Source organism: Phodopus roborovskii, unplaced genomic scaffold (assembly GCF_943737965.1).
Source record: "Phodopus roborovskii unplaced genomic scaffold, PHOROB, whole genome shotgun sequence".
Classification (NCBI taxonomy): domain Eukaryota; kingdom Metazoa; phylum Chordata; class Mammalia; order Rodentia; family Cricetidae; genus Phodopus; species Phodopus roborovskii.
In genome coordinates, this window is record NW_026125295.1 from 8,922,901 (window position 1) to 8,948,541 (window position 25,641).

The 25,641-nt window shown below is 49.5% G+C and overlaps 2 protein-coding genes across 2 annotated transcripts in view; one reads left to right on the forward strand and one right to left on the reverse strand.

The window, feature by feature from the left end:
• Window positions 1–8,149: 8,149 nt before the first annotated feature.
• Window positions 8,150–17,701, forward strand: Ctnnb1 (catenin beta 1). The gene is made up of 14 exons (XM_051202604.1): window positions 8,150–8,177; window positions 8,662–8,889; window positions 9,048–9,301; window positions 9,418–9,656; window positions 9,740–9,941; window positions 10,971–11,115; window positions 13,435–13,538; window positions 13,624–13,962; window positions 14,116–14,274; window positions 14,538–14,657; window positions 14,990–15,140; window positions 15,236–15,357; window positions 15,946–16,006; window positions 16,444–17,701. The coding sequence occupies exons 1-14, from the start codon at window positions 8,165–8,167 to the stop codon at window positions 16,650–16,652; spliced, it is 2,346 nt and encodes a 781-aa protein (XP_051058561.1). The 5' UTR covers window positions 8,150–8,164; the 3' UTR covers window positions 16,653–17,701.
• Window positions 17,702–20,980: 3,279 nt separating this feature from the next.
• The window catches only part of Ulk4 (unc-51 like kinase 4), a 275,914-nt gene continuing 271,253 nt past the window's right edge, over window positions 20,981–25,641 (reverse strand). The window contains exons 37-38 of the mRNA XM_051202614.1: window positions 22,346–22,431; window positions 20,981–21,052 (exon numbers count right to left, since the gene is read on the reverse strand). Of these exons, the coding sequence (XP_051058571.1) occupies window positions 20,989–21,052; window positions 22,346–22,431 (150 nt within the window). The 3' untranslated portion in view covers window positions 20,981–20,988. The remainder of the gene's footprint in view (window positions 21,053–22,345; window positions 22,432–25,641) is intronic.

The window sequence follows — 25,641 nt, forward strand, 5'->3', positions numbered from 1 at the left end:
ACTGAGCTCAAAGTGTGTTTCTTAAAGGATGGCATACCACATGTGTCGGGCCTTTGCACAGGTTATTGAGTTCCTTAGTGTTTCTATTCTGCTCCCACATGCTGCCTGTTTCCTGAGTCCTTCTGGTCCCAGCTTGAAGGCTACCCTTCAGAAAACCTGGCAGCTCTTCAGTGGGGCCATCCCAGAGCCTGTTAGCCTCCTGGCATGTAGGGGGTTACTGAATGGTGTGCTAAATAAATGAAGGGATGTATGTGTTAAATGCATGGTGCTTATGTTGTGAAACTGTTCCTTTTGTATAACAATTTGGCAAATTGAGAAAATAAAACACCAGTGGGGTATGCATGTGTACTCCAGGTAACAACTCATTTACTAGTGTGTTGAAATAGAACAAAGATGAGTTACTATTCCTTGAAGTTCTTTGCATCAAAATAATAAAATGCAGTTGCATTCTCACTAAAAATCTCTATTCTCTATAATACTCTAAATATCACAAACTTAAGAGCTGTAAAGCTTGGCTGTTCTAGAAGGAAGCCTGCCTGCCAGACAGTGAAATGTCAGTCCTACTTGATGAGGTTTGGGGCCTGGGAGCAGCTGCTGCCCCGGGGTCTACTGCTAGGGTTATTCTTCCTTCTTTCTTGGGTCCTTTGTGTGCTTTTTAATCTTGTTTATTGCTCCCTGATGGGTTGTAATGTCAGTGTCCCATGTCCCGTGTGATGCAGGGCACGGTATCAGCCCATCCTGGCTCCCCAGTTCTTGGTCAGCAAGCACACAAAGGACCCCTGAGAGTGTGCGGGGACACGGGAACACATTTGTGGGTCCTGCTGGTCTTTAAAGGTGTTAGAGGTCTTATATTATTGAACCTCAATTCTGATTTATTACATACTGGCCTTGATAGCTTGAAATATTTTTCCCAGATAAAAGCTGTGGCTTTCATAGATCATTTTGTCCCGTCGTTCACAGCACCTGATTTGAAAGTTCATATGAAAACAACTAAGAGATGGCCTTTTTTTGTAGCCTATTAACCAACTTAAAACCCTTTCTGTTCAGTTTTTCTTGTTTTGGCTTGATCTGCATAATGAAAAGGTAATTCACTTACTGTTCTTGCTGAGTGTGTGGTGCAGTGAGGGATGCAGATGCCCGTTTTGTGAGCCCGGAGCTGAAGAACGGTGTTGCCTGGAACAAGAGTGGACATGGGAAGCGTGAAGGTGGGTGCAAAGCCACCGCCTTAGTGTGGTGGTGTCAGTAGTGTCTCTCACAATACAGTAGTGGGCTTGAGCAGTTAGAGCGCAGTGTTCTAGTTTTTGATCGCACACTAGTCCATCAGACCCTCGAGCTGAGTGTGTGCTGAGTGCTTTGCAGACTTAGCTAGGGACTGGAGGCTGTTTCAGCCCTCCCAGAGCTCATGCCTTGAAGTCTTGAAAGCAAGCCAGAGTGGTGATGTGTTTGATGGGGAAGAGAAACTTGTAACTAGTACAGGTAAGGAAGGGAGGGGCACTTCTGGAGCCCTGCCATTAGCTCTGCCTATAGTCTAAAAGAGGAAGCCAGCTTGAAATGCAGCACTCCCTTTCTTGGGCATGCTTAGAGCCTCATGGTGGAGTGATTCACCACAGAGAAACACTGCACCTTGGGTACTAGCGGCAGCTACTGTGGAGGAAGCTGGGGGTTTCTTTATCGGAAGCTCTGGAGAAGCCAGAAGTAGACTGAGCTGACAAGGCCAGGTACCTGACTCAGGCCACAGACAGGCCAGCCTTGGAACAGAAGGGTTCATTAGTTTGTAGACACACTTGGTTACATCAGTAAGATGTCCCCCCAACAGAGAATACAGCAGCTTTGTTTACTGAAGCAAGACAGTAAATAGAATGGTTTCCATATCTACACAGAGTCCATTTGGTTAGGGTTAGCCTTTAGACTTTCAATGCTGCATCTCAGTATTTGGCTGCCAAGAACTTATTCTTGGACAAGTACCATTTTATTCTATTTTGATTACAGTTATTCTGTGTATGTGTGCACACATGAACCACACTGTTTTCAATTTGTCTATTTTGGTTCTGCAGGTTATATATATGCAAGACATTGTGTACTTGATAATGTAGAAAACTGGGTGGGAATAGTCTCACTCTTTAATGACTGTGAAAGTTGTGTGAGAGATTAAGTCTTGCCTGGCCATGGTAACCACATTCCTGGTCTACCTTGTTTGTTTTCTGTCTTGCAGAACTTCTGTGAACTCTGGGGTGGAGGGAGTGGCTGACTTGGACCTGAGACCTGCTCAGCCAGGCTTCCGTAATCCCAGGAACTCTGACTCACAGCACTCCTTGCTCAATGCTTCCTGGTCCACTCTGACTTTTATTCTGCATTTTTATTGACTCCCAGGCTGCTCACAGCTCCGTTTGTGTTAAACTGGTCACCATTTTAGTACCTTTTTCACACCAAGTGCATTCCTTCTAAGACGCTTCTTCACTTCTGAGATGCTTTGCCCTGCCCCTCTCTCTGCCTAGTGCTGCCTCGGGAGCCCCCTGGCACCACACTGGGTGGCTTTGCATCTCTCAGCCCTCCCTTCCCATGTTGGGTGGGGAGGAGTTGGGGGAGGGGAGAAACGTGGCCAAAAATATTGTCTGAAAGCATCCTTTAATAAAAAAATGGAGGCATTACTAGCTATATGCCCTTGACTTCCAAGACTCTTACAGGTGTTAAATGTGCTTCTAACAAGCTTAGTGAGCCCTCGGTGTGGTTGTTGTGGTTGTGTGGGGCAAGCAAAGTACCAACTGGGGCTCATTCTTCTTATTTCCATTTTTTCTTTGAAATGTTGTTTCTTATAAAGATTCCCTTTTCCTGTTCATTGTGTGCTGTTGGGTTTTTGCCTTTAATCATGTTTCCAGTATGCTATTTTTAAAATTACCTTGTAGGTAGTGGTACACTGCCTAGAACTTTAACTAGAATGTATAATGTATGAAGGTTAGCATACATCCTTTATGCTTTTTGTTAGGGCTTCAATTTTAACACATACTTTATAACTACTTTAGTTTGATTTTTACTTTTTCATTGTGTTTGCTAGAATGTGGGTGTGGTTTTAGTGCCACAGGTCCTGGTGAGGATGCCTTTACTGAGACAAGCCAGATTTTCTAGTATCTTGTCCAGTGGTCCAGCTCTTGCTGAGTGTTGGAAGACTGGCTGTCCGGTCCTGTCAGGGCATTGTTTGCTTTGCTGTATCCTCTTGTCCATAGGAAAGTGAGGCTGCATTGTTAGTGCTACAAGGATGTGAGCGTGTAAAGCCTAAGGAAGCCCCAGCTTCAGGAAGCCTGGCCATGCCTACCGCCCCGCAGGAGCTTTGGGAGGCTCATAGAGCAGGGCGGGCAAGTGTTGGAGTGGCTTCCCTAACTCAGCTTCAGAGTTAAAGTGATTTTATTTAAGTAAAGAAAATCAGACTAGAATTTGTCTTAAGTACATTGAAGTAACCAGGTTAGAGAGAGATGGCATGTGCGTCTCTAGCCAGAAAACAAACTCTTTTGTTCTGAAGGAAAATATTTTTTGCGTATAATTGTGGTGGCCATTTTTTATTTCATTGAAGCTGAGTTTTCTTTTCAATCTTATTAGACTATAAAAACCCACTTAATGGGCATAAAAGTGCCTTGGGAGTATTTATAGGCGTTGTCAAATTAAGACATGCAGTTACTTGTGAAGTTGAGAGAATTGGATTTTTTTTTTTTTTAGGATGGCTCCATTTTAAGAATTCTAGAAATACAAAGAATTTTTTTTTTAATTTCAAAATAACACCAGGCTTAATTTTTATTTAAAATGCTAATAGGTACTTTTTTTTTCTTTTTTAAACATAAACTAGTTTGGTTTTAGGTAAGGTATGGGGAATACTGTAACAAAGCACCACTCCAATAATAATCATTTTGTAATTGACATTTGTAATTGACACAGTTTTCTGTGTCTGACTAAACCCTGCTGAAGAATTGGCATTGTCCTGTCTCTGTCCTTGCTGAGGCAGCTGGTATGCAGCCTTCGCACATTGTGAATTGGAGTTGTAAGTGCTCACATGTGATGAGTGAGGCCTGCTCCCATGTGGGGTGCTCCCGTCCTGGGTGTTCCTGAGGACTCTGCTGCTAAGCCCTGGGGAGCTGAAGGGAAAGGCTGTCAAGTTGTTTCTGTAGTTGGGGATTTTGAACACTAATAATGTGCTTTGATGGCTCTCACCCCACAGTCCTTCTCCCTTCACGCTTCCCAGGCCTACCCACCACCCCAGCCCTGCAGACCCCAGGTCCTCCCCTCTGGGTAACAACCCCAGGTTCCAGTTTATGCTGCCCTTTTGCTCATGGGTGTAGGGCTTTCTACGGGAGCATGGTTGACCTACAACTGGAGTCCCTCTCCTTCAAGAAAACAGGTCTCTTTCCTTAGTGCTTACCGGCTGCTCCTCGGCTCCGGCTGGGCCTTGGGGGCCTCTGCCCGCTGTGCTGGAATGCTTACTGGATTGCTCTTGTGCTCATGTCTGCTTTTCAAAGAATGGAATCATGCGTGTGTGCGCGCGCGCGCGCGCGCGCGCATGCGTCTCTACACACATATGGTGGACATGCAGTTACTTAAGGAAGTTGGTGTTTTCCTTCCACTTTGTGGGTCCTGGGGATGGAACTCAGTTTGCCAGGCTTGGCAGCAAGTGCCTTTACCTATTGAACCATCTTGCCAGCCCATACCTACTTTTTTTTTTTTTTTTAAATAAAAGCATGTTATTGATAATACCTATAAAAGACCTTTGAATTTTTTTTTTTTTGGTCTGAAGGGTTCATGCTATCTTGTACTCATTGGTGAGTCTGATTGTAAATGCAAAGTTACAATTGTAAAACTGAAGTATGTGAACAGTACTCCTAAATGCATATTCAAAGAACTTGTTAGGTGTAGTGCATATGCATGCTCATAAAGTTAAAGGTGCCACAGTGACAACCTGACAACTCAGACTTGTAGTATAGACAAGACAGCAAGGGTTTAGATTTCAATCCGACTACATCCTGTAGTAGGCCTGGGTGGGGGTAGGCAGGGATAACTGCTAAGGCGGGCTGGGATCATGGTTGGTTATGGCAAGCCCTTGGTGAGTGGACAGCTTGTATGTTGCCTTCTATGAACTTGGTGTTAACTCACATTCTGTCACTTTTTGGAGCCGTGTTGATTGATGATCGATCAATGTTATTAATCAAAGGCTTAGCTGTTCTTTTATTCTTTAAAACCCACAGTGCTACTACGTCTCTGTCATTGGAATTGGTTAAGATGTTCATTGTGCCCTGGTATTAGAACAAGCAAGTGAGGAGGGACTAACAAAATTTCAAGAGTTGGCGGTAGGATTCGGTTCAACTATGGTCATTCACTGCAGTACAGGTGTTATAGTTTTATAGGTTGACATGTGGGGGTTTTATTTGAAAAAATACTTAGTAAATTTATATAATACCAAAATGTTATCACTAATTGTAGGATTGATGTTACAGAAATGGCCAAAGGAAAACGTCATTGTATTCAGCACATCACTGTGACTTGGGGCTGGAGGCGATGGCCTGATCTCCTTGCTAGTCCACCTTTTGTTTCTCTGCCATTTGCATGTCCATAATTGAGGACATTTCATTCCAGGGTCATATCAGAAGGACTCCTTCCAGAACACACAGCTGGAGAAGAGCGGGGAGGGAACTAGAATTGTGGTTTTCAAATATGCACTCCTTACTAAAGAGTTCTTTAAGTCCTGAGGAATTAGAAAAGCGTCTTCAGTTAATTGGATTTGTTCTAGTACAGTTTGAGAAGTGAATTGTTGGCATAAACTGCCAGTGTTAGAATGTATATGCTTTATGCATATAAGAGGCATTTATAGCTAGGTTAAAGTCAGATGATCTTTGTGCTGATAGATAAGTGGAAAAGTAAAGAATGCATACATTTAAAGAAAGAGCAAGGAAAACCAAAAGCGCTGAGACAGTGTGCACACAGGCTTCTTAGATTGGTTGAGATGCAAGAGAAGCTGTGAGCCCCACATGCACCTTGTCAGAGGTCCCAGACACGGTAGCTGGTGATCCCTAGCACCTTGTTGAAGGATGCTAGTTCTGATACTTTCTTGTGATTCCTGCTTACATGCCTGGGTTCCTGGATCCATATCCTTTTCTTCTTTATGTTTGAGGTCTTTCCATGTAGTGTTTCAGGGGTATTTTGCAACTTTGTTAATATTTAACTTGCATTTATTGTTCCAAGTTTGTTGGGTGCTGGGTTGAAATGTGTGGTGTGGACTTAATGCATTTTAAAGGCACTGTCCCTTTCTGCTGAGTCTGCTCTTCTTGAGCTCTTTTGATGCTGAGTCTCCCACAGTGTCACATAGGAAGCCTCGATTACTGGCAACTTGAGATTGGTCCCTTAATAATTGGCGGGGGGGGGGGGTGTTGGGAAAGAGCCAGCCCTTGGCCTGAAGTCTCCTTTGGGGGCGAGACCGTGCTGCACTTCACTCCCCTCAGAACAGGGTGCACTCACCAGTTTCTTTTCGTGGGTAATGCTAAGAATTCTTGTGTTTATTTGCTTTGGCCCACATGTTGCTGCTTACCCTGACAGCTCCCTCTCCTCCTGTTTGTTGTCTCCTACCTTACGGTCGCTGTGAGGAGGAAGAATGGTTTTCACGTATATTCCATGTCTTTAGGGTGCTAGTACTTACGCTAAATGTATGTTGTGTTCAGGGTTGTGCAGATACTGTGGGTTTAAGTCATGCTCCAAATCAGCAGGAAGAGATTAAGTGTTGAGCTGTGCACCGTAAGGGGAAAGGGGCAGGTGCTCAGCCTGTAGCAGTGGCACTGGCTAAGGTGAACACAGTGAGGCCACACCCCTGTCCTCATAGAGAGGAGTGGGTTTCTTTGTTGATTAAAGATGGAATGCCGTGCCTCACCACCCAGCTGTGCCCCTCATCTTAGGCTACAAGGTTCTGGATTTTAGAGACAGGGTTTCTCTGTGTAGTCCTGGCTGTCCTGGAACTAGCTCTGTAGACCAGGCTGCCTCAAACTCACAGATCTGCCTGCTTCTGCCTCCCGAGTGCTGGGACTAAAGTGTGTCACCACTGCCCAGCAGGGCACAGGATTCTTGAGGGAGAATCCCCCTCAGTTGTCAGTTTGTATGTGGAGCCTGCAGCAAGGGTCCAACTTGAGTTTACTTGCCGTAGCCTAGGAGGAATGATGGAATGGGGGGGGGGGGAGCAGAGGGAATGCGAGCGTGGGCTTCAGAGTAATAGCTTCTCAGAAAACAGAAGAAAGTCAACGTGCCTCTCTCTGTTTAGAGAGAAAAAAAAAGGTCATTAGTGCGAGGTTTCTAACTTGATCAGACATTCAAAATCACCTTTGCATGAATTGAAAATGCAGTCATACCTAAGGGTCCTTCCCATCTGTGTCTTTATACACCCAGCATTAATTAGTAAGGACGTATTGTAGCTGCAGTGTAAGATGAACTGCTTGGAACAAACAGCAATGGAAGTGTGATCGCAGGGAGACTGGCCGAGGCCATGAGCCCCAGGCTTCCAGTCTATTCTTGGTGATTTGATAGTTTTCTTGAATACACTAAAACTAAAATGCAGGCATAATTTAACTAAAATTTACCGGTGAGAAATGTTATACTCCGTTGATCACAGGGACAACCGTACCAGTTGTCATGGTGTGTACATCATTGCTTGAACTTAGACAAATCTTTTGATAAGTGTCTTTCTATTTGTTCTTCAGATTTTGACAAGTAATGTTGCTTTTTAAGTGGCATAAATCACCACTCTGGCTAGTGTGCTGTATCAGGAAGAACAACTTTTTTTTTTTTTTTTTTTAATACCTGGTGTTTTTTAAAATTCTGCTGTCTCATTCATGGGCAGCCCATTCTGAGTGCCTTTGGGGATGCACAGAGCAGTTGAAATTTGAGTACTGCTCCTTTATGAGTGAACGAGTCGTTCTCCATCAGCACCTGTGTGTCTGCTGCTGCTGGAGCTGTGGTTTAGGGTCCCACGCTGAACTGGCTTTTGTCTTGTGTTGGTGGGGTGTACCCTGACACATACAGCAGGCATCCCAGTGACCTCAATTAAAGTCAAGCTTAAATTTCAGTGAGTTGATTTTTCTTTCCTTCTTTCAGGGTTATCTGAAGCTCAGTGCATAACTGCTGTGACGACACTCGTGCGTGGACAATGGCTACTCAAGGTCTGTGCTCTGGCCTCTACACGGCCGCCTTGGAGCCCCTGCTGCACTTCTTGCCCCTGCTGGCTTGCCACCCACTTTTGCTCTTTCTGCTCACCATGGCCAGCATTGTAAAATAATCTGATGGGAGTGTAGTTTGAATGGAAAACTCTGGAACCTGAGTGCCATTGGGTCACCTCTGTTCCCATCATGAAAGACACACTGGCTGTCATTCTCATGTCCTTGGCTGCCTTTCTAAGTGTTTCAGTGGTCATTGTCAGGGTGTGCTGCCCAGGGTCTCTGCGGGTCATTATTGTCAGGGTGTGCTGCCCAGGGGTCTCTGCGGGTCATTATTGTCAGGGTGTGCTGCCCAGGGGTCTCTGCGGGTCATTATTGTCAGGGTGTGCTGCCCAGGGTCTCTGCGGGTCATTATTGTCAGGGTGTGCTGCCCAGGGTCTCTGCGGGTCATTATTGTCAGGGTGTCTTGTCCCGGATGTGTTGTCTGCAGCTGATCTGATGGAGTTGGACATGGCCATGGAGCCGGACAGGAAAGCTGCGGTTAGCCACTGGCAGCAGCAGTCCTACTTGGACTCTGGGATCCACTCCGGTGCCACCACCACAGCTCCCTCCCTGAGTGGCAAGGGTAACCCTGAGGAAGAGGATGTGGACACCTCGCAAGTGCTGTATGAGTGGGAGCAAGGCTTTTCCCAGTCCTTCACGCAAGAGCAAGTAGCTGGTAAGTAAAAGGCGCCTGTGTGTTAAAGGCCGGGCTTGGATTTCTCAGCAAGGGTGTGTGAAGGCTTACACATAGGGGCACGTAAAAGTAGAAGTGAGTGCAGTGTCACTTAGCACTCAGGACAGTGAAGTCTCAGCGCATTGACCTTTCTTTCCCAGATATTGACGGACAGTACGCGATGACTCGGGCTCAGAGGGTACGAGCTGCCATGTTCCCTGAGACACTAGATGAGGGCATGCAGATCCCTTCCACACAGTTTGATGCGGCTCATCCCACTAATGTCCAGCGCTTGGCTGAGCCATCCCAGATGCTGAAGCATGCAGTTGTTAATTTGATTAACTATCAGGATGATGCGGAACTTGCCACACGGGCAATTCCCGAGCTCACAAAACTGCTAAATGATGAGGATCAGGTAAGCAGTTTCACTCGCTTTCCACTGACTGTGAGGGAAACTGGGGATGACAGTGGCTGCTTCGCGTCAGCATTTGGAAACTAATGGTGCTTCTTCATCCCCTGTACTCTATCTAGGTGGTAGTTAATAAAGCGGCTGTTATGGTTCATCAGCTTTCCAAAAAGGAAGCTTCCAGACATGCCATCATGCGCTCTCCTCAGATGGTGTCTGCTATTGTACGCACCATGCAGAACACAAATGATGTAGAAACAGCTCGCTGTACGGCTGGAACTTTACACAACCTTTCTCACCATCGTGAGGGCTTGTTGGCCATCTTTAAATCTGGAGGCATCCCTGCTCTGGTGAAAATGCTTGGGTAAGAAAGTGTGGCCTTCTAACTGGGAAGGTAGAAAGGAGAAGGGCGCCAGTGTGGCTGACAAAGGTTCTTTTCTTTCTTAGCTCACCAGTGGACTCTGTACTGTTCTATGCCATCACAACCCTGCACAACCTCCTGCTGCACCAGGAAGGAGCTAAGATGGCAGTGCGCCTAGCCGGTGGGCTGCAAAAAATGGTTGCTTTGCTCAACAAAACAAACGTGAAATTCTTGGCTATTACAACAGACTGCCTGCAGATCTTAGCTTATGGCAATCAAGAGAGCAAGGTAACGAACGGCAGCAGAGCCACACACAGCCCGCCGACTGCTGCCTTACCCTTTGTGTGCAGCCTAGGGAAGTGGCACATTCATTTCTTTAAACATTAAATGTCTGTATGTACAGTGCTGTGCTCTGCGCTGAAGGGACAGGAAGCAGGCTTCTTGAGTTTTACACTGGGGCGGGAGGTACCCTGAAATAATTACCAATGTGACTGGAAGAAGAGGACTCGGTACACAGAGGAAACACTGTTTTGAGGGTCTCATGGGGATCTTTGAGAGGAAGCGAGGTGTTTCAGACTAGGTGGAGGCAGACGAGAGGACGCGTGTGACAGCCCTGAGGGGGGAGGGGAGAGTTAAGAAATAGAGCGCTTGATAAAGTTTGGGGTAAGGCTACATATAGACAGGCTGGGTAGATGTGAGGTTTTGTAAGGCATACCAAAGTCCAGATGAGATAACTTTGAGCATAGGTGTGAAATAGATCTGTTGTGGAAATGTTTAAGGGATTGAAGGATGAGGGAGTTGTCACTCTGCAGGATTTGACAGGGTACACAACATGGAAGATCAAGGTCAGAGGCCACGGGCTCCAGGTGCCCGCTTTCCCCTGGCAGCTCTGACAACTTTCACTACGACAGGCAAACACGGTTGCTTTTCATATTCTTTGTATTTTATGTGCATGGTGTTTTGCCTGCATGTATGTGTATGTCTTGGGGTTGGGGTGGTTTGTCGGATACACTGGAACTGGACTTAAGAGACAGTTGTGGGTGCTGGGAATTGAACCCAGGTCCTCTGGAAGAACAAGCAGTGCTCTTAACTACTGAGCCATCTCTCCAGCCCAAGTTGGTGTATTCTTGAAAGCAATGTCGTGCCTGGACTTGAGCAGAATATTGTAGCAAAGAAGTCACATACCTAGGACCCCCAGTTTGAGACCGTGGGTCAGAGGGGTCCAGAAATACATTTAATATCAAGCAGTAACTTGGTGATAGGGTTCCTCTCCAGCATTTCTGGAATTTTATGACTAATGATTGTACATCTTTCTAGCTGATCATTCTGGCCAGTGGTGGACCCCAAGCCTTAGTAAATATAATGAGGACCTATACTTACGAGAAGCTTCTGTGGACCACAAGCAGAGTGCTGAAGGTGCTATCTGTCTGCTCCAGCAACAAGCCAGCCATTGTGGAAGCTGGTGAGTACACACATGCTTGGGTTATTACTCAAGGAACACCCGAATCCATACTTAGAATATGCATTTGCTTGTCTCTGGGTTATTGAATAAAGTGATCCTTGCTATCCTCCCCCCCAGTATTTTTAATGGGACAACTTGTGTGTGGTAATTTGTGTTGTGCATCTGCTGATAAAAGACAATAGATGGTTGGTACTCAAGCCTCTTGTTTTTATCCAATCAAGTTGTTTGCAGCTCTCTGGCTTCTTATCGGTAAGTGCCTAAGAGCATCTGCCCCGGCTGTTGAACCAAGCTTCAGCTCCTGAGTGGAGGAAGGAGGAGGTGGTGAAGGCATTGGGGGAGGAGAAGCGAGTGCTGTAGGTGAAGCACGCTGTTTGTTAATTAAGACATCTTCCTGCTCGTTGGGACACTTGAGAGTTTAGGGTGTGAGGGTTACAGACACAGTTGCTAACAGTGAGACCATGGGCCTAGCAAAGACAAGTGTGGCCGTTCTGCCAGTTTTTTCTAGAAACGCTGTAAGACTGTTTATTCACCCTCTTGTATATTGGTGGCTGGAAGCCTTTTAAGACCCCCACCCCAATCACTCTGATGTGTTTCTCTTGAATAAGATACTTGGCACTAAAAATACTGTAAACACATGTAGTTTGACATTATATGGCATGTCTGGTAGCACAGTAGAGAGCTGGCTCATGTGCCTAAGTCTTGTGCTGATGAGAACAAGATATGAAGGTAGGCACTGAGCTTAGTGCACGGCTTGTAGTCTCTGCCACAGGCAGAGGGCAGAGTTCTAGGACTGCTTGATATTTATCAAGGCCTGTCTCAGACTAGAAGAGAGGAAATGTGCATTGTGACAGAGGGGAACAGTGCATAGCAGTGACAGTTAACTGAAGGGCCCCTGAGAAAGCGTGCTGCATGCACAGTACTGCAGCCTTGGGGCGGTCAGGTGCTCTCTAGGGAGAAGACACGGGGTGTTGTGTGGGCTCTGTCTGAGAGGGAGGAAAGTGCTGGCAGAATGCAGTGTGAGCAGTAGAGTTAATATTCCAGGGCAAGCTGGGCAGGGCCCTGGCGCATGGGGTTGGCTAGGGTATTTGCTGCTGTTCTGACGCTGCATGTGTAGAGCTCCCTTGGAAGCTTGGTAAGGTAAGATCCTAAAGGTGACGCAGTCATGTTAGAAGAGGCAGTGAGATGCTGTCCAGATTTGCCAAGCCAGACAGCCATATAATGGGAACCCTGGTAAGGTCATTTGCATGGTGCAGGTTACGTGGAACCAGTCGGGTTTTGCTAATTTGTGAATAACATAACTTTAGAAGGGAACATTCAGAATGACGAAAGAATCAGCAAGCAGCCTGAAGAGTGGATTCGGATGACAGGAAGCCAGGCTAAGAGTTAGGAGTTGCCCGAGTTTATGACAGGAAGGGCGACCTGAGTCTCCTCAGCTGTTCTGATGAGCATCTGGGGCATCTCGGTGCGTTCTGAGTAATATTCTGAGTTAATAGTTGTATAAGGGGAAAGAGGGAAGTCTGGGGAAGTGGCCAGCCATTTAACAAAGGCGTAGCCTCCGCCTCAACCCAGTTTGCTACCAGCAGCTAGGTGATCTGAGAAAGGAATCTTCGAGAGACCGTCTTCATTATGATGGGAAGGTGGGCTGAGTGCAGGTGTATCAGCCAGATTTGAGGAGACGAAATGTGTGTAAGGGGTGGACAGGGAGGTGAAAGCCTGTGCCATCGCTCAGGGTGATCCAGTTGAAGATGGTGGGTTTGATGTGTTGCTGTGCAGGGGTTCTCAGAATAAAGGCCCAAACTGGAAATGAACCTAGGGTTGTGTTTCAAGTGACATATGCGCTGCCACTGTGTGGCCCATGCAGTCCTGAATATCTGGAGCTGCCACAGTACCAGAGTGTCTCATGCTTCAAGACCTGCAGACACCCCCTTCCCAGTCACATGACTTAGTTCAGGGTTGTAACGCATACTGCAGCCATGCCCTCTATGCACTGCTGTGTCTCCAGCTTACAGCAGAGCCTGGTGCTGAGGGTTATTCTGCAAGTGGCTGAGTGGTTATTCTGCAAGTGGCTGAGTGAATGAAAGGAGTTACCCACAGGTAACAGATAGAGATGCTGAAACTATTTCCACAAGAGATGGAAGGAAAACATGATGAGCTATCCGACAGTTGTCACTGGCCAGGTAGAGTGGAAAGGCTGACATTCTAGAAAATGGAAGGAAATTAAGCCCTTAGGGAGGAGGGGGTAGGCCTTGCTGTCAGGGGACACTATGAGAGCTGACGGGTACGCCTAGCTAAGAGCCATCGTCTTGTCTGACTTTGTAGGTGGGATGCAGGCGCTAGGACTTCACCTGACAGATCCGAGTCAGCGACTTGTTCAGAACTGTCTTTGGACTCTTAGAAATCTCTCAGATGCTGCAACTAAACAGGTACGTTCTGTCCTGCAGACGCTGCTGTGTTGGTGCTAGGGTGTCCATGAGCTCTGAACTCATTCAGCATGTTTTGTCTCCACAGGAAGGGATGGAAGGTCTCCTGGGGACTCTGGTGCAGCTTCTGGGTTCAGATGACATAAATGTGGTCACCTGTGCAGCTGGAATTCTTTCTAACCTCACTTGCAATAACTACAAAAACAAGATGATGGTGTGCCAAGTGGGTGGCATAGAGGCTCTTGTGCGCACTGTCCTTCGTGCTGGTGACAGGGAGGACATTACCGAGCCCGCTATCTGTGCTCTTCGTCATCTGACCAGCCGGCATCAGGAAGCTGAGATGGCCCAGAATGCCGTTCGCCTTCACTATGGACTGCCTGTTGTGGTTAAACTCCTGCACCCACCATCCCACTGGCCTCTGATAAAGGTAAACTGTCAGGGAGGGTGGGAAGTGACGGATGCTGGGCACACATTGTGATTTGGGACGATACTAGGAGTGTGGTGGGATTCCCAAGGGTTTGTGTGCTCCATGCTGCTTGTGATTTGATTGTGTTGTATACCAATTCTTCTCTCTGTGTAGGCGACTGTTGGATTGATTCGAAACCTTGCCCTTTGCCCAGCAAATCATGCACCCTTGCGGGAGCAAGGTGCTATTCCAAGACTAGTTCAGCTGCTTGTCCGTGCCCATCAGGATACCCAACGGCGTACCTCCATGGGTGGAACACAGCAGCAGTTTGTGGTACGTGTAAACTCTGGGACACTTGGCTGTTTGGAGGTGTTTGTGTGAGTGAATACATAATCTACAGGAGGCTCTTGGCACAGGTGTAGGCTTTTCTGTAGCTGCATTTGGTCCACGTTGGCTGAACCTGCAGATACGGAAGGCGCCGAGCACTGGGCAAGCTGTGAGGACCTTTGGGGACAGTGTGAATAGGTAGCATCTGCTGCTCAGAGCTTAGGAGCCAGAGGGGGAGAGTGCCAGCTTGTTCAATGCCTCTCTCGTAGGAGGGCGTCCGCATGGAGGAGATAGTGGAAGGCTGCACCGGGGCTCTGCACATCCTTGCTCGGGATGTTCACAACCGCATTGTGATCCGAGGGCTCAATACCATCCCATTGTTTGTGCAGGTAAGTTCATCTTCAGATGAGAGCCTTCCAACTTTAGGCCCTAAAAATTGAGGGTTGAAGACTGAGAAGCCCTTAACTTTTAGGAGCATTGGGACTAGAGCCTCAGGAGGGGGGTTGGGCCTAAAGCACAGCCCCCATCCCACCCCCAAGAAAAGGTTCGTGGCTGAGTGGGATTCTGGGAATTAATTCCAGAGCAGCCTTGTCCTGTGAACACAGACCTGGAACACAGTGCAGTGAATGGGTGCTGCCGACACTCCACGCTGGGCAGGTCGCACCATGTGTCCCTTTATTTTGGGTTTAATTGTGTCTTTTTTCTGTGTTTTTTCCCATAGTTGCTTTATTCCCCCATTGAAAATATCCAAAGAGTAGCTGCAGGGGTCCTTTGTGAGCTTGCTCAGGACAAGGAGGCTGCAGAGGCCATTGAAGCGGAGGGAGCCACAGCTCCTCTGACAGAGTTACTTCACTCCAGGAATGAAGGCGTGGGTAAGTAGAGGAGCCGTCAACCCAGTAGCTGCCGTGTGTTGTGTGCTGGTGCTGGGCCTACCCTGAAGGGTCGCTTCCCGTTTTTCATTTCCCAGCAACCTATGCAGCTGCTGTCTTATTCCGAATGTCTGAGGACAAGCCACAGGATTACAAGAAGCGTCTTTCAGTAGAACTGACCAGTTCTCTCTTCAGGACAGAGCCCATGGCCTGGAATGAGGTAGGCAAGCAGAGGCCTGCTCGGCAAGTCAGCCTTGTTCCTGTGCGTCCACTTGGCTCTTCAGTGCTTATGAGCCATCTCCCCCAGAGCTCACAGGGACATGGAGGAGAAGGAAGTCTCCCAGGGGTGAAGCAAAGATCGTCTGCTGAGCAATTGGTTTATCAATTTCATTTAAACAGCCTGCTTTACAAAGGCGTTCTGGAATTTGTTGTTAATTCGCCCTCAGTAGGCTTACTCTTTGAACCACTCTTTGAACCACTCTTTGTGGTAAACTTGCCCGCAGTACATTTTAGACACTCTGGTCCCCAGCCAGGGTACAGAGTCTGGGGCTGATGTTTGTTGAGCAGGCATTTGTAGGCATCTACCATGTTGTGCCCTGAGCCCTTGGCTCCCCACTCTGTGGGAGCGGTCTGCATCCCTGCTGTTTACTGCTGTACCTCTAGTTCTGCAACAGCACAGGCTGTTCTTACATAAAGGGGTGAACATCTTGGTGCTGTGTTCAGTTTGAACTCTTTGTCTTTTGATCTTATGTTTTTAAACTCTCAAGTGTGGTTTTGAGAATGTATGTTCTGTCCTGTACCCATTTAGACTGCTGATCTTGGACTGGACATTGGTGCCCAGGGAGAAACCCTTGGATATCGCCAGGATGGTACGTCATAAAGCTCTCATCCACAGGGCTGGCCACTGCTGGAGCCTGGGTTGCAGGAAGGGTGTCACTGCATGGTGCCAATGCATGCTGTTCTGCCAGAGAAGGGAGGGTCTAGGATGGGTGATTCATAGCTGGTCTGTCAGACCTTCTGGAAAGTGACCCAGCTCTCTGGCTTCTCACCTGAACTGGGCTAGGCCATTTGCCTGCCAGCCAGGTGGGCCTGCTGAGGGCGCCTCGGAGTAGGGAGTCAGGCACAGGGAACCGCTGCTTCCTGCTCTGCCGTGGTAAATGTGTTGAAGGCAGACTGGTGTGTGGCGGTCTCTGGAGCTCTTGGGAGGCCAGGTGTTGTGTAATTACTTGGAAAGCATGTTCCTGGCAAGATGTCCTAACCATGGTTAACCTGTCTGCCTGTCTTTTGGACATACTGCCTCTTCCAGATCCCAGCTACCGCTCTTTTCACTCTGGTGGATATGGCCAGGATGCCTTGGGGATGGACCCTATGATGGAGCATGAGATGGGTGGCCACCACCCTGGTGCTGATTACCCAGTTGATGGGCTGCCAGATCTGGGACACGCCCAGGACCTCATGGATGGGCTGCCCCCAGGTGACAGCAATCAGCTGGCCTGGTTTGATACTGATCTGTAAATCGACCTTTAGGTAAGCAGCTTATAAAAGCCGGTGTGGGTGAAATACTTCACTCTGCCTGCAGAACTCCAGAAAGACTTGGTGGGGTGGGAATGGTTTTAGGCCTGTTTGTAAATCTGCCACAAAACAGATGCATACCTTGGAAGGAGATGTCCATGTGTGGAAGTTTTTCACTTTGATGTTTTTGCCACAGCTTTTGCAGCGTTATACTCATGAAGAGTAACATTTGCTGTTCTCAACATTAATTAATAGCAGCCTTTCTCTCTGTACAGCTGCATTGTCTGAACTTGCATTGTGATTGGCCTGTAGAGTTGCTGAGAGGGCTCGAGGGGTGGGCTGGTATCTCAGAAAGTGCCTGACACACTAACCAAGCTGAGTTTCCTATGGGAACAGTCGAAGTAAACTTTTTGTTCTGGTCCTTTTTGGTCGAGGAGTAACAATACAAATGGATTTGGGGAGTGACTCACGCAGTGAAGAGTGCACGGGAGTGGATCACAAGATGGCGTTATCAAACCCTAGCCTTGCTTGGTTTCTTTTCCTGTTTGGTTTTTGTTTTTTGTTTTTGTTTTTTTTTTTTTTAATATCTGTAATGGTACTGACTTTGCTTGCTTTGAAGTAGCTCTTATTTTTTTGCAGTAACTGTTAGTTTTAAGTCTTGTAGTGTTATATTCTAGTGAACCTGCTACAGCGATTTCTGATTTCTAAGAACTGAGTAATGGTGTAGAACACTAATTCATAATCACGCTAATCGTAATCTGGAGACGTGTAACATTGTGTAGCCTTTTGTATAAATAGACAGATAGAAATGGTCCGATTAGTTTCCTTTTTAATATGCTTAAAATAAGCAGGTGGATCTATTTCATGTTTTTGAACAAAAACTTTATCGGGGATATGTGCGGTAGGGTAAATCAGTAAGAGGTGTTATTTGAGCCTTGTTTTGGACAGTTTACCAGTTGCCTTTTATCCCAAAGTTGTTGTAACCTGCTGTGATACAATGCTTCAAGAGATACGGTTATAAAAATGGTTCAGAATTAAACTTTTAATTCATTTGCTTGTGTCACTTTGATTTGTCACGAGACGGTTGGTGAGGGTGATAACGGCACCCAGCCTGCCCTGAGGAGCCGGTGTCACCAAGGTGCCCAGCTTGTCAGGGTAGAGAAGATGTGAGCCTGGATAGGAGTGCTTGCTTCCTCCTTCTCCAGCGTCCCTTAGCAGTGTCACACCAGAGGAAGTGTGTGTGTGTTCCAGCCCTGACTGACTGACTGACTGACTGACTGACTGACTGACTGGGCTTCTGTGTCAGAAGTCCTGGCACTTCTGACCAAAGGGCTTAGCAGTCCTGTGTAGCTGGCACTCCTTGAGTTTACCCTTCTGGCCCAAGAACCTGAGCAGGCTCCCTGCAGTAGTCTCTGTCACACTGAGCACTCGCTAAGGCTTCCTGCAGTAGTCTCTGTCACACTGAGCACTCGCTAAGGCTTCCTGCAGTAGTCTCTGTCACACTGAGCACTCGCTAAGGCTCCCTGCAGTAGTCTCTGTCACACTGAGCACTCGCTAAGGCTCCCTGCAGTAGTCTCTGTCACACTGAGCACTCGCTAAGGCTGGGCCCCCAAGTAAGACTTCCCTTTGCACAGTGTGGTCCCGCCCCACTGAGCAGTAAGGAAGGCCTGCCTGGATTTGTATCACGCTTCATTGTGAGTCTGGCTCACTTGGAGAGGGCAATCTTCCACGCCTTTGAACCAGTAATTATGTTTAAATGCTAGTGTTTATCTGAAACCATCAGAACCAGAGTGGGCTGCCTGACGTGTGGCCTGGTGGTGGGTCTGATAAGCAGGCTCTGTACATCTCTTACACACACCTGTTTAGACTCATGTTTGGTCTTCTAAAAACAGAATGTTTTGTGCTTGAGAAAGCTGTTTCGTTTCCCGGGTTTTAAGGTAGTGTCTTGTTAGTTTTAACCCACAGGAGAGCCAGCCCTGTGAGGAAGTCCTTCACAGAGACGCCAGTGGGGTTAAGGTAACAAGGGAGAAGGCAAGAACTGATCCCAGAAAGCAGTGCGCTGATGTCGCTTGTGCACTGGAAGGGCGTGCACCGGTGTTCAAGAGGAGAGGCACAGGCAACTTAGGCTGGGAACAGCACCATGTGGGTGTGTGAGAGCCTTAGAAACCCTGCTTGGGGCGGGGCCAGACATTCTTAAGAGCTTGAGGTGCCGCCAGAAGGAAAAGCACCCAAGAGCGGACCCAGCAGCCAAGCAAGCTGTCACCGGACCATTCTTCATGGGAGAGAGTCCAATACCGCAGAGCTGGGCTTTGATAGGTAGAAAAGACAAGGCACTCGTGGCTGCTGGCCTTGGGGTGTATGGGGTCTTGAACATGCCCACCTACAAAAAAGTGGAAGCAGGGCCTGGGTCAGTGTTGTGAGCGCACATCTGCTACACAAGGTGCGTTTCTGAGCCTGGTGTCTCTTGTTAAAACTGCTAGACCTTGTAATCTGTCACCAGGACCCCTAGTGCTGGCTAGGTCATGGACCAAGAAAGTCAGAGGCCTAAACGTCCCTTGTTATGCTGTCCCTGGTGTGGGTAAGGCTGAGGCTGTTGCAGCTGAAGCCACCTGAGCTTACCAGGGACGTTAGTTTGCATACTGTATTTTTCAGTGCCTGGGGAAGGTAGTTAGGTATCCTGTGAGCTGTCAGGTGGGGAGACCCAGATCTTACACTTACTCGACAATCGTAGCCACCAAAGCAGCTGTTCTGGACTAAGTCAATATCTTGTGAGTCCATGCAGAAAACAAAAAGTGGACGGACAGACACATGGCCTTGAGCGAGCCTACAGGCCGACCACAGCTACCTCGTAACCCTGTAGGGCAGGTGTCTCCTGAGGGGCACACAGCCAGCACCTGCTTTCAGGCTGTGGGCTAAGGCAAAGGGTTTGAGCTGGGGGCAGTTGGTGGAGAGAGAGGAGGTAGAACCTAGGCAGTCACCTACCTGTGACTGATGTGCTTAGTGGAGGCTGAAGCTAAGGACTGGCAAGCCTGGGTCTCTTTTGCCGCACCTGGCCCCGTAGAGCTCGGGGAAAGGCCAGCTTTATCTGCTGTCCTGAGGGAGGGCAAGGAGGGGTGGTATTTACCGTCTTCCCCAACCAGCATGAGCATCATGTAAGAGTAGGGGGTGGGATGTGTCTGGGCAGGCCTAGCCTCTAGCAACACAGCAGCCCTGCTTCATGTCACCAGGCCCATCCTGAAAGACAGCCACACAACAGAATGTTCTGGAATGTTAAAGCCTTCCTGTTGCTGAAAGGGGTTGAGAGGGGGAGGAATGTCCCAGTGCTTTGAAGCAGTTCCCTGCAGGATTCCAGAGCTCAAGCACTGAACAAAGGGTGTGTGTGTGTGTGTGTGTGTGTGTGTGTGTGTGTGTGTGTGTGTGACCCGGGCTACTCCACTCCCTTAGAGCACCCAGCCACTGAGTCCATAACGCAGCCAGCCAGGCACGGCCCACGTGGTCGCACAGCCTGGTGACAGACACCACTTCTAGCTGTGTGAAACACTTAGAGCTTCTGTGTCTGTCACCCTACCCACGTCCTGCTTGGAGAGAGATGCCCGGGACAGTGGAATCAATCCCGAATCCAGCCCTGCCATGGAGCCTACTCAAGAGGAGGGGCTGGCTGAGGATGCTGAGGCCTTTACGGGAGTAAAGGTGGTTGGCGTGGGTGCCTTTGATGTGGTCAGCACAGTGCTGTATTGCTGTTTGCATCGTGGGGCTAGATGGGAGCTGGCAGCCTACCCAGATCATGTCACAGCAGGGCTTCCCTGCTCCAGAGGGACCCTCTGCCCGCCCTGGGCTAGCTGCAGATAGAGGCGGCCCTTCTGTGCACACTCCCTCCCCAGAGAAGCAGTTCCAAAGGCCTCTGCCAGCTCATGTAGTTGGAACTGCTCAGGCCCACCCCACACAGCAGCCCCTCATCCTTCCGCATCCACCAGACCTGAGGGAGGCGCGAGGGGCCAGGCGGGAGAAGCAGCCCTGCCTTGGCAACACCGGCCCCTAGCTAGGTAGTAGACCCAGCGGTGTGCACTCCTGCCTGCAAACGGTCAGTCTCACCCAGGCCTCCCTACAGTTCCTGGAGTCCTCTGTGCCTGAAGGGGGGAGGGTGGCTACAGAACACCAGAGGAAGCTGAGGCTCGAGCTGCCCCAGAGCTGTGGCTCTCCCGAGGGAAAGAAGGACAGCCATGCAGTCAGGGGACTCAGGCAGTGCTCTGGCCCTGTGATTTTATTGGCTCCACTTGAGAATGGTGGGAAAGAGGAGTGTGCAGGGTCTGACCTCACGGGAGCCACCGGACGACCTTGTCTAGTGCCCAACAGCCTGGAGGAGTTCTAGCGCCAAGGAAGCCACCACAGTGTCGACAGGTGAGCTGTGGAAGAACAGAGGTCACGTTTAACAGGCACACGTGTGTCAAATGCCCCCTTTAAGCCGGGTGGGCCCCAAAGACCATTGTCAAGAGCCACAGTCCTAGTTGAGCCAGTGTGTCTCAGCCTCAGGCCCTGGGCACCACCTGCCATCTGGGTCTGCCTGTGTGGGACAGACACGGCCAGCCTGCCTTCCTGGCCCAAGCCCCTGTTTCCCAGACCTCTCCACACCCACCCCGCCCCTCCTCGCTCTGCACTGCTAGCTCCTGACCACTATGGGCCTTGTCCACCAGGAACTGTGGGATCCTTCTTGGAGATAGAAAGTGGGCAATTAGGAGCTTAAAATAGGATTTGGTTATGTCTGAGACACGTAAACCAGGCTGTGAACAAAGAAAAGCATGACACACAGGGCAGCCCCTTGGAGACAAAGATTAGACCACACTCTCAGAGGCAAGGAAAGAGCTGTTAGCAAATACAAGGATGGGTGGGTGGGGTGCATCATGGGACGGGGCTGCCACCCGGAGTCAAGGCTGTGCATTCCTGCTCTCCGCATCAAAGGCCTGAAGAGTGGTGGAATGTCTTTGAACTTGGCCTGCTTCTGGCAGAGTCCAGACCAGTCCTGTGGGGCCACGCTGCCCACCAAAGCCCCAGAGAGGCTGGCATGGATGGAAGGCCAGCCTCCGGTCAGGGCTGGATCTGAACAAAGTGCCACCCACTCACCCATTCCCTGCAGGTGGGGACATAAGGAACAAACCCCAGACAGACGCGCAACGGCTGCCTGCATCCTGGGTGTGGGTGGAGAGGGCGCAAGCCTGGAGAACACTAAGCCTCTTTGGACACATTTGATCCAAATTTAAGTCCAGCACAAAAATGATCTACCTTTGGCCTCGGGGCAAACAGCTCAGCAGGTGTGGAGGCCCAGGTGGCTGCCATGAAGGAGGAAGGGCCTCAATGTTTGGTGCTCCTGCTGCCCTGAGCACTGGGCAGTGTGCTCTATACCTCACTCACACCATGGGGCCCCGCCACCCAAGCCAGCTTCTCTTGCTAATTAATAACCTCGTGTGACTGGGGTGTAAGCTGCTGTCTGACAGGCAAACCCTTCATGAGTAGGCCTCACGTCCAGGGAGGTAGGGCAGCGCCACGCCACCTTCACTGCTGGGTACAGATCCCCCTGAAGATGGGCTGGGGAGGTCAGCCTCCTGCTGTGCTCAGGGCCAAGACTCCCTCTGCTGACTCATGCACTGTCTTGCATGAGAAGGTGGCCCCTGGTGGGAGAGGACACACTTGGCTCCTCATACCTGTGAGCTGGAGCCAGGCGCTCCAGAGCCTGCAGAAGGCTGCCTGTGTTCCTGAGGCTCTCCAGGTGCTTCCCATTGGAGGTGACCTGCAAGGCAAGGACAAGACAGCATTCTGCTGCCCCTTCTTTCTCTGACCCACCGGCCCCTGATGGATGAGTGAGACCCACACAGTGCCCCATGGCCACTCTGCAAGGCAGGTACACAGCCTGGGTGACGTGGAGGTTAGTGGATACGACTGCCCTGCTCCTGTCTCCATCCACAAAGCTGACTGTGGCCTCAGGTCACCCACCCCACTGCCCCAGAATTCCATGCCTGTCTCCTTGGTCACAGCAAGGAGGGTAGCATCCTTCATTCTCAGGAACGGTGGGCTGGCTGTGCTAAGAGACGAGCTGTCAGTTTAGCCGCCATTTACTGTGGTCCTGCGGACTCGTGACTTACAGGAGCTGCACATAAACATGGCTGCCTGAAAATGGCAGGCGCGGCTCCCTGGTGGCCGGAGTAAGCACAAACTTAGAGGCGGCATCAGTCAAACACATCTAGGGCCCCTCCGAGGGGGCTGACCCTGCTGTGCGTACAGACATGGTGATGGGGATGCCTCTGGGAAATCACCATAAACTGCAGGGAGGTGACCGCCCTTACCCACGAGGCACAATTAAGTGGCCAAGGGAATGGACAGCGATAACACCCTTTGTAGCTCACCAACACGGGCATAAAGAAAGCTGAAGTGGACTGGATCCAACCCAGGATACAAGAAGTCACCTTGAGAGGACGGTACCGGGCGGTTTGCGGTTTGTGGCCATCAGTGAAGACATAACTGATCAAAAGAGACTAGGCACTCCCATCTTTAGATGGGACATGATGGCAGTGCCCACCCTCATCTCCTGGCACACGCCGAAGGGGCGGGGAGGAGAGGGCAGGGCAGGGCTGTCTTCTGGACACGTGGCTGCTGCACTTAAAAGCTCACAGGAGCTGAAGTCACCTGCATAAGATCGAGGCCCACACATGGCTGGGAGTGGGGATGGAGCACTGTCAGGGTTCCATGGAGAGGGCAGGTGGCAGCTGGGGGGGGGGGGAAAGAGTCATTCTTTGTGTCCCCACTGGTCGGTTTCCCATGATCAGTGGATGACCTCACACCCAGCACATATGGGCACTAACGGGATCTGATGTTTTTTTGAAAAGGACAAAGCTGGGTGAGGGGACATGTTGGGAGTACGTGGGAGAAGCTGGAGAAAGGGGGTATACATGGCCATATTTATTGTATACATGGATGAAATTCTCAACAAAGAAATAACTTTTTAAAGCAAGCTGAAAGGACTCATTGCAAACAATGAGATTTGAGGTACACCTGAACTAAGCAATTGCTGTCTTACAGAATGAGTACATTGGATGTTAACAGCTATGGAAAATTCCAGAGCTGCTGGGCGAGACAGAGAACCAACATGCCACCCATTCTGTATCCCCGAGGCTGTCCAGCCGAGAACAGCAGGCCAGTGTGGGGAGAAAGCCGTAAGCACCAGCTTTGGCTGGGCGTGGCCACTTTGAACTCCACAAGCCCCATCCATCCCCAGAAGTCCACAGAGACACGTGGACAGAGAACTCCAGGAGGTGCCCAGCTGCAGACATGGGAAGGGAGTTCACAGGCTCCCAGGGTGCGCAGGGTTTCCTGCTCCTTTCTGGTGTGTCCTCTCTGTGGCCCCTTGGTGGCAGTCCTGGGGTGCTACTAACCTGGGAGGGGGCTCAGGAATGTGAGCCCACAGGGCCGTGCACATTATGCCCGGGCTCCCTTACCCCACCTGACGGTGCGGACGGGATGCGCCTATAGCACAGCATCCCAAAGACCTCCAAGTGTCACATCCCAGCCTGAGCCCGGGGCGGGCAGGGATGCACCATGAGTCACATCACACAGCACTTGGGATCTTTTGGTCCAGGTCTGAAGCAGGAGTCTCAACTCATGGTTGAATCTACAGAGCAACTTCTGCTGCTAAAACATATAGTATTGCCAGTGGGTTTCCAACCAGACAGAACTTAATAACGCGACACTTTAAAGGACTAGGATGAAATTTAAAATTAGCATGCAAGCATCTAGTCTGAACTTGCATTACAGTAAATAATTATGACTGGACATGGTGGTGTACACCTTTTGTGCCAGTACCTGGGAGGGAAAGGTGGGTGAAGCTCTTCGAGTTCGAAGCCAGCCTGGGCTGTGTAGCAAGTCCTAGGCTAGCCAGAGCTCTGTGGAAGACCCTGTCTCAAACAAACATGACAGTGGTGAAACACACAAGCCTTCCGCTCATCTGAGCAAGACTGAACTGATTCCCACATCACACACAAGAAACAAACAATTTTCAAACATTAAAGAAAAGGACCAAATAAAACCCGACCAAACAGACAAAGCCACCACGACAGGACTGGCTCAGCAGTGTAAGGGAAGGTCAGAGGAGACAGCGCAGGAGCCCATCAGTCTGAACACACAGAAGGCGATGTATTGTCAACCGTCTGGATGTAGGTGAAAGGTTGCTGCTGCAGGAGCTGCAGAACAGGAGGATGGGGAAGGATTGTGTGAAAGCACCTGAGGAGTCTCAGCTGCTGCTGGCTGGTCCAGGTGTGGCAAGCACAGGTGGTCCCCCCCCCAGACACTCCCCACGTCACACCCAAATAGCCCATAAGCATGCCAGGCACTTGCCAGGTACAGGCAGACTTCAAGGGGAGTTCAAGGTCAGCCTGGGCTCCCTGAGGCCCTGCCTCAGGACAAGCAGGCTTGTGTCCATGGGTGCCGGTGCTGGCGCCTACAGGGATGGTGTTTGGTCTCCTGGAGCTGGCATTTTAGGTGGCCCTTTAGCTGACCACCGCAGGTTGCCCCTCCTGGAGGAGCATGGAGGGCTCTTAACTGCTGAGCCATCTCTCTAGCTCCCTGTGCAAAGTATTTGATAGTCCCAGTGCTGCCACTAAAGCTTGCAGGGACACAGTAACAACTGAGGTACAGTGTTGCACGGGCTCAAGCAGAATGAAAGAGAGCAGAAAGGAGAAAGGCAGAGAACGCTGGGAGTCAACAAGTCAAATAAAAGGACTAGATCCTGGCAGAACCGCACGGAGTAGGTAACTTACACACAGCAGGGAAGTTTCTAAATGACTTAAAATGGCCAACAACATACCATCCCACTAAGCTCAAAATGTTTAATAAAATTAAGATGGAAGTCCCCGGGAAGAATTTCTTCAGGTAATTTTAAGGTCCACTCTGGGCCTGGGGTGAACTCGCAGTATGAGAATGGCGAGAGGGGTAGGTAAAGAACGCAAGG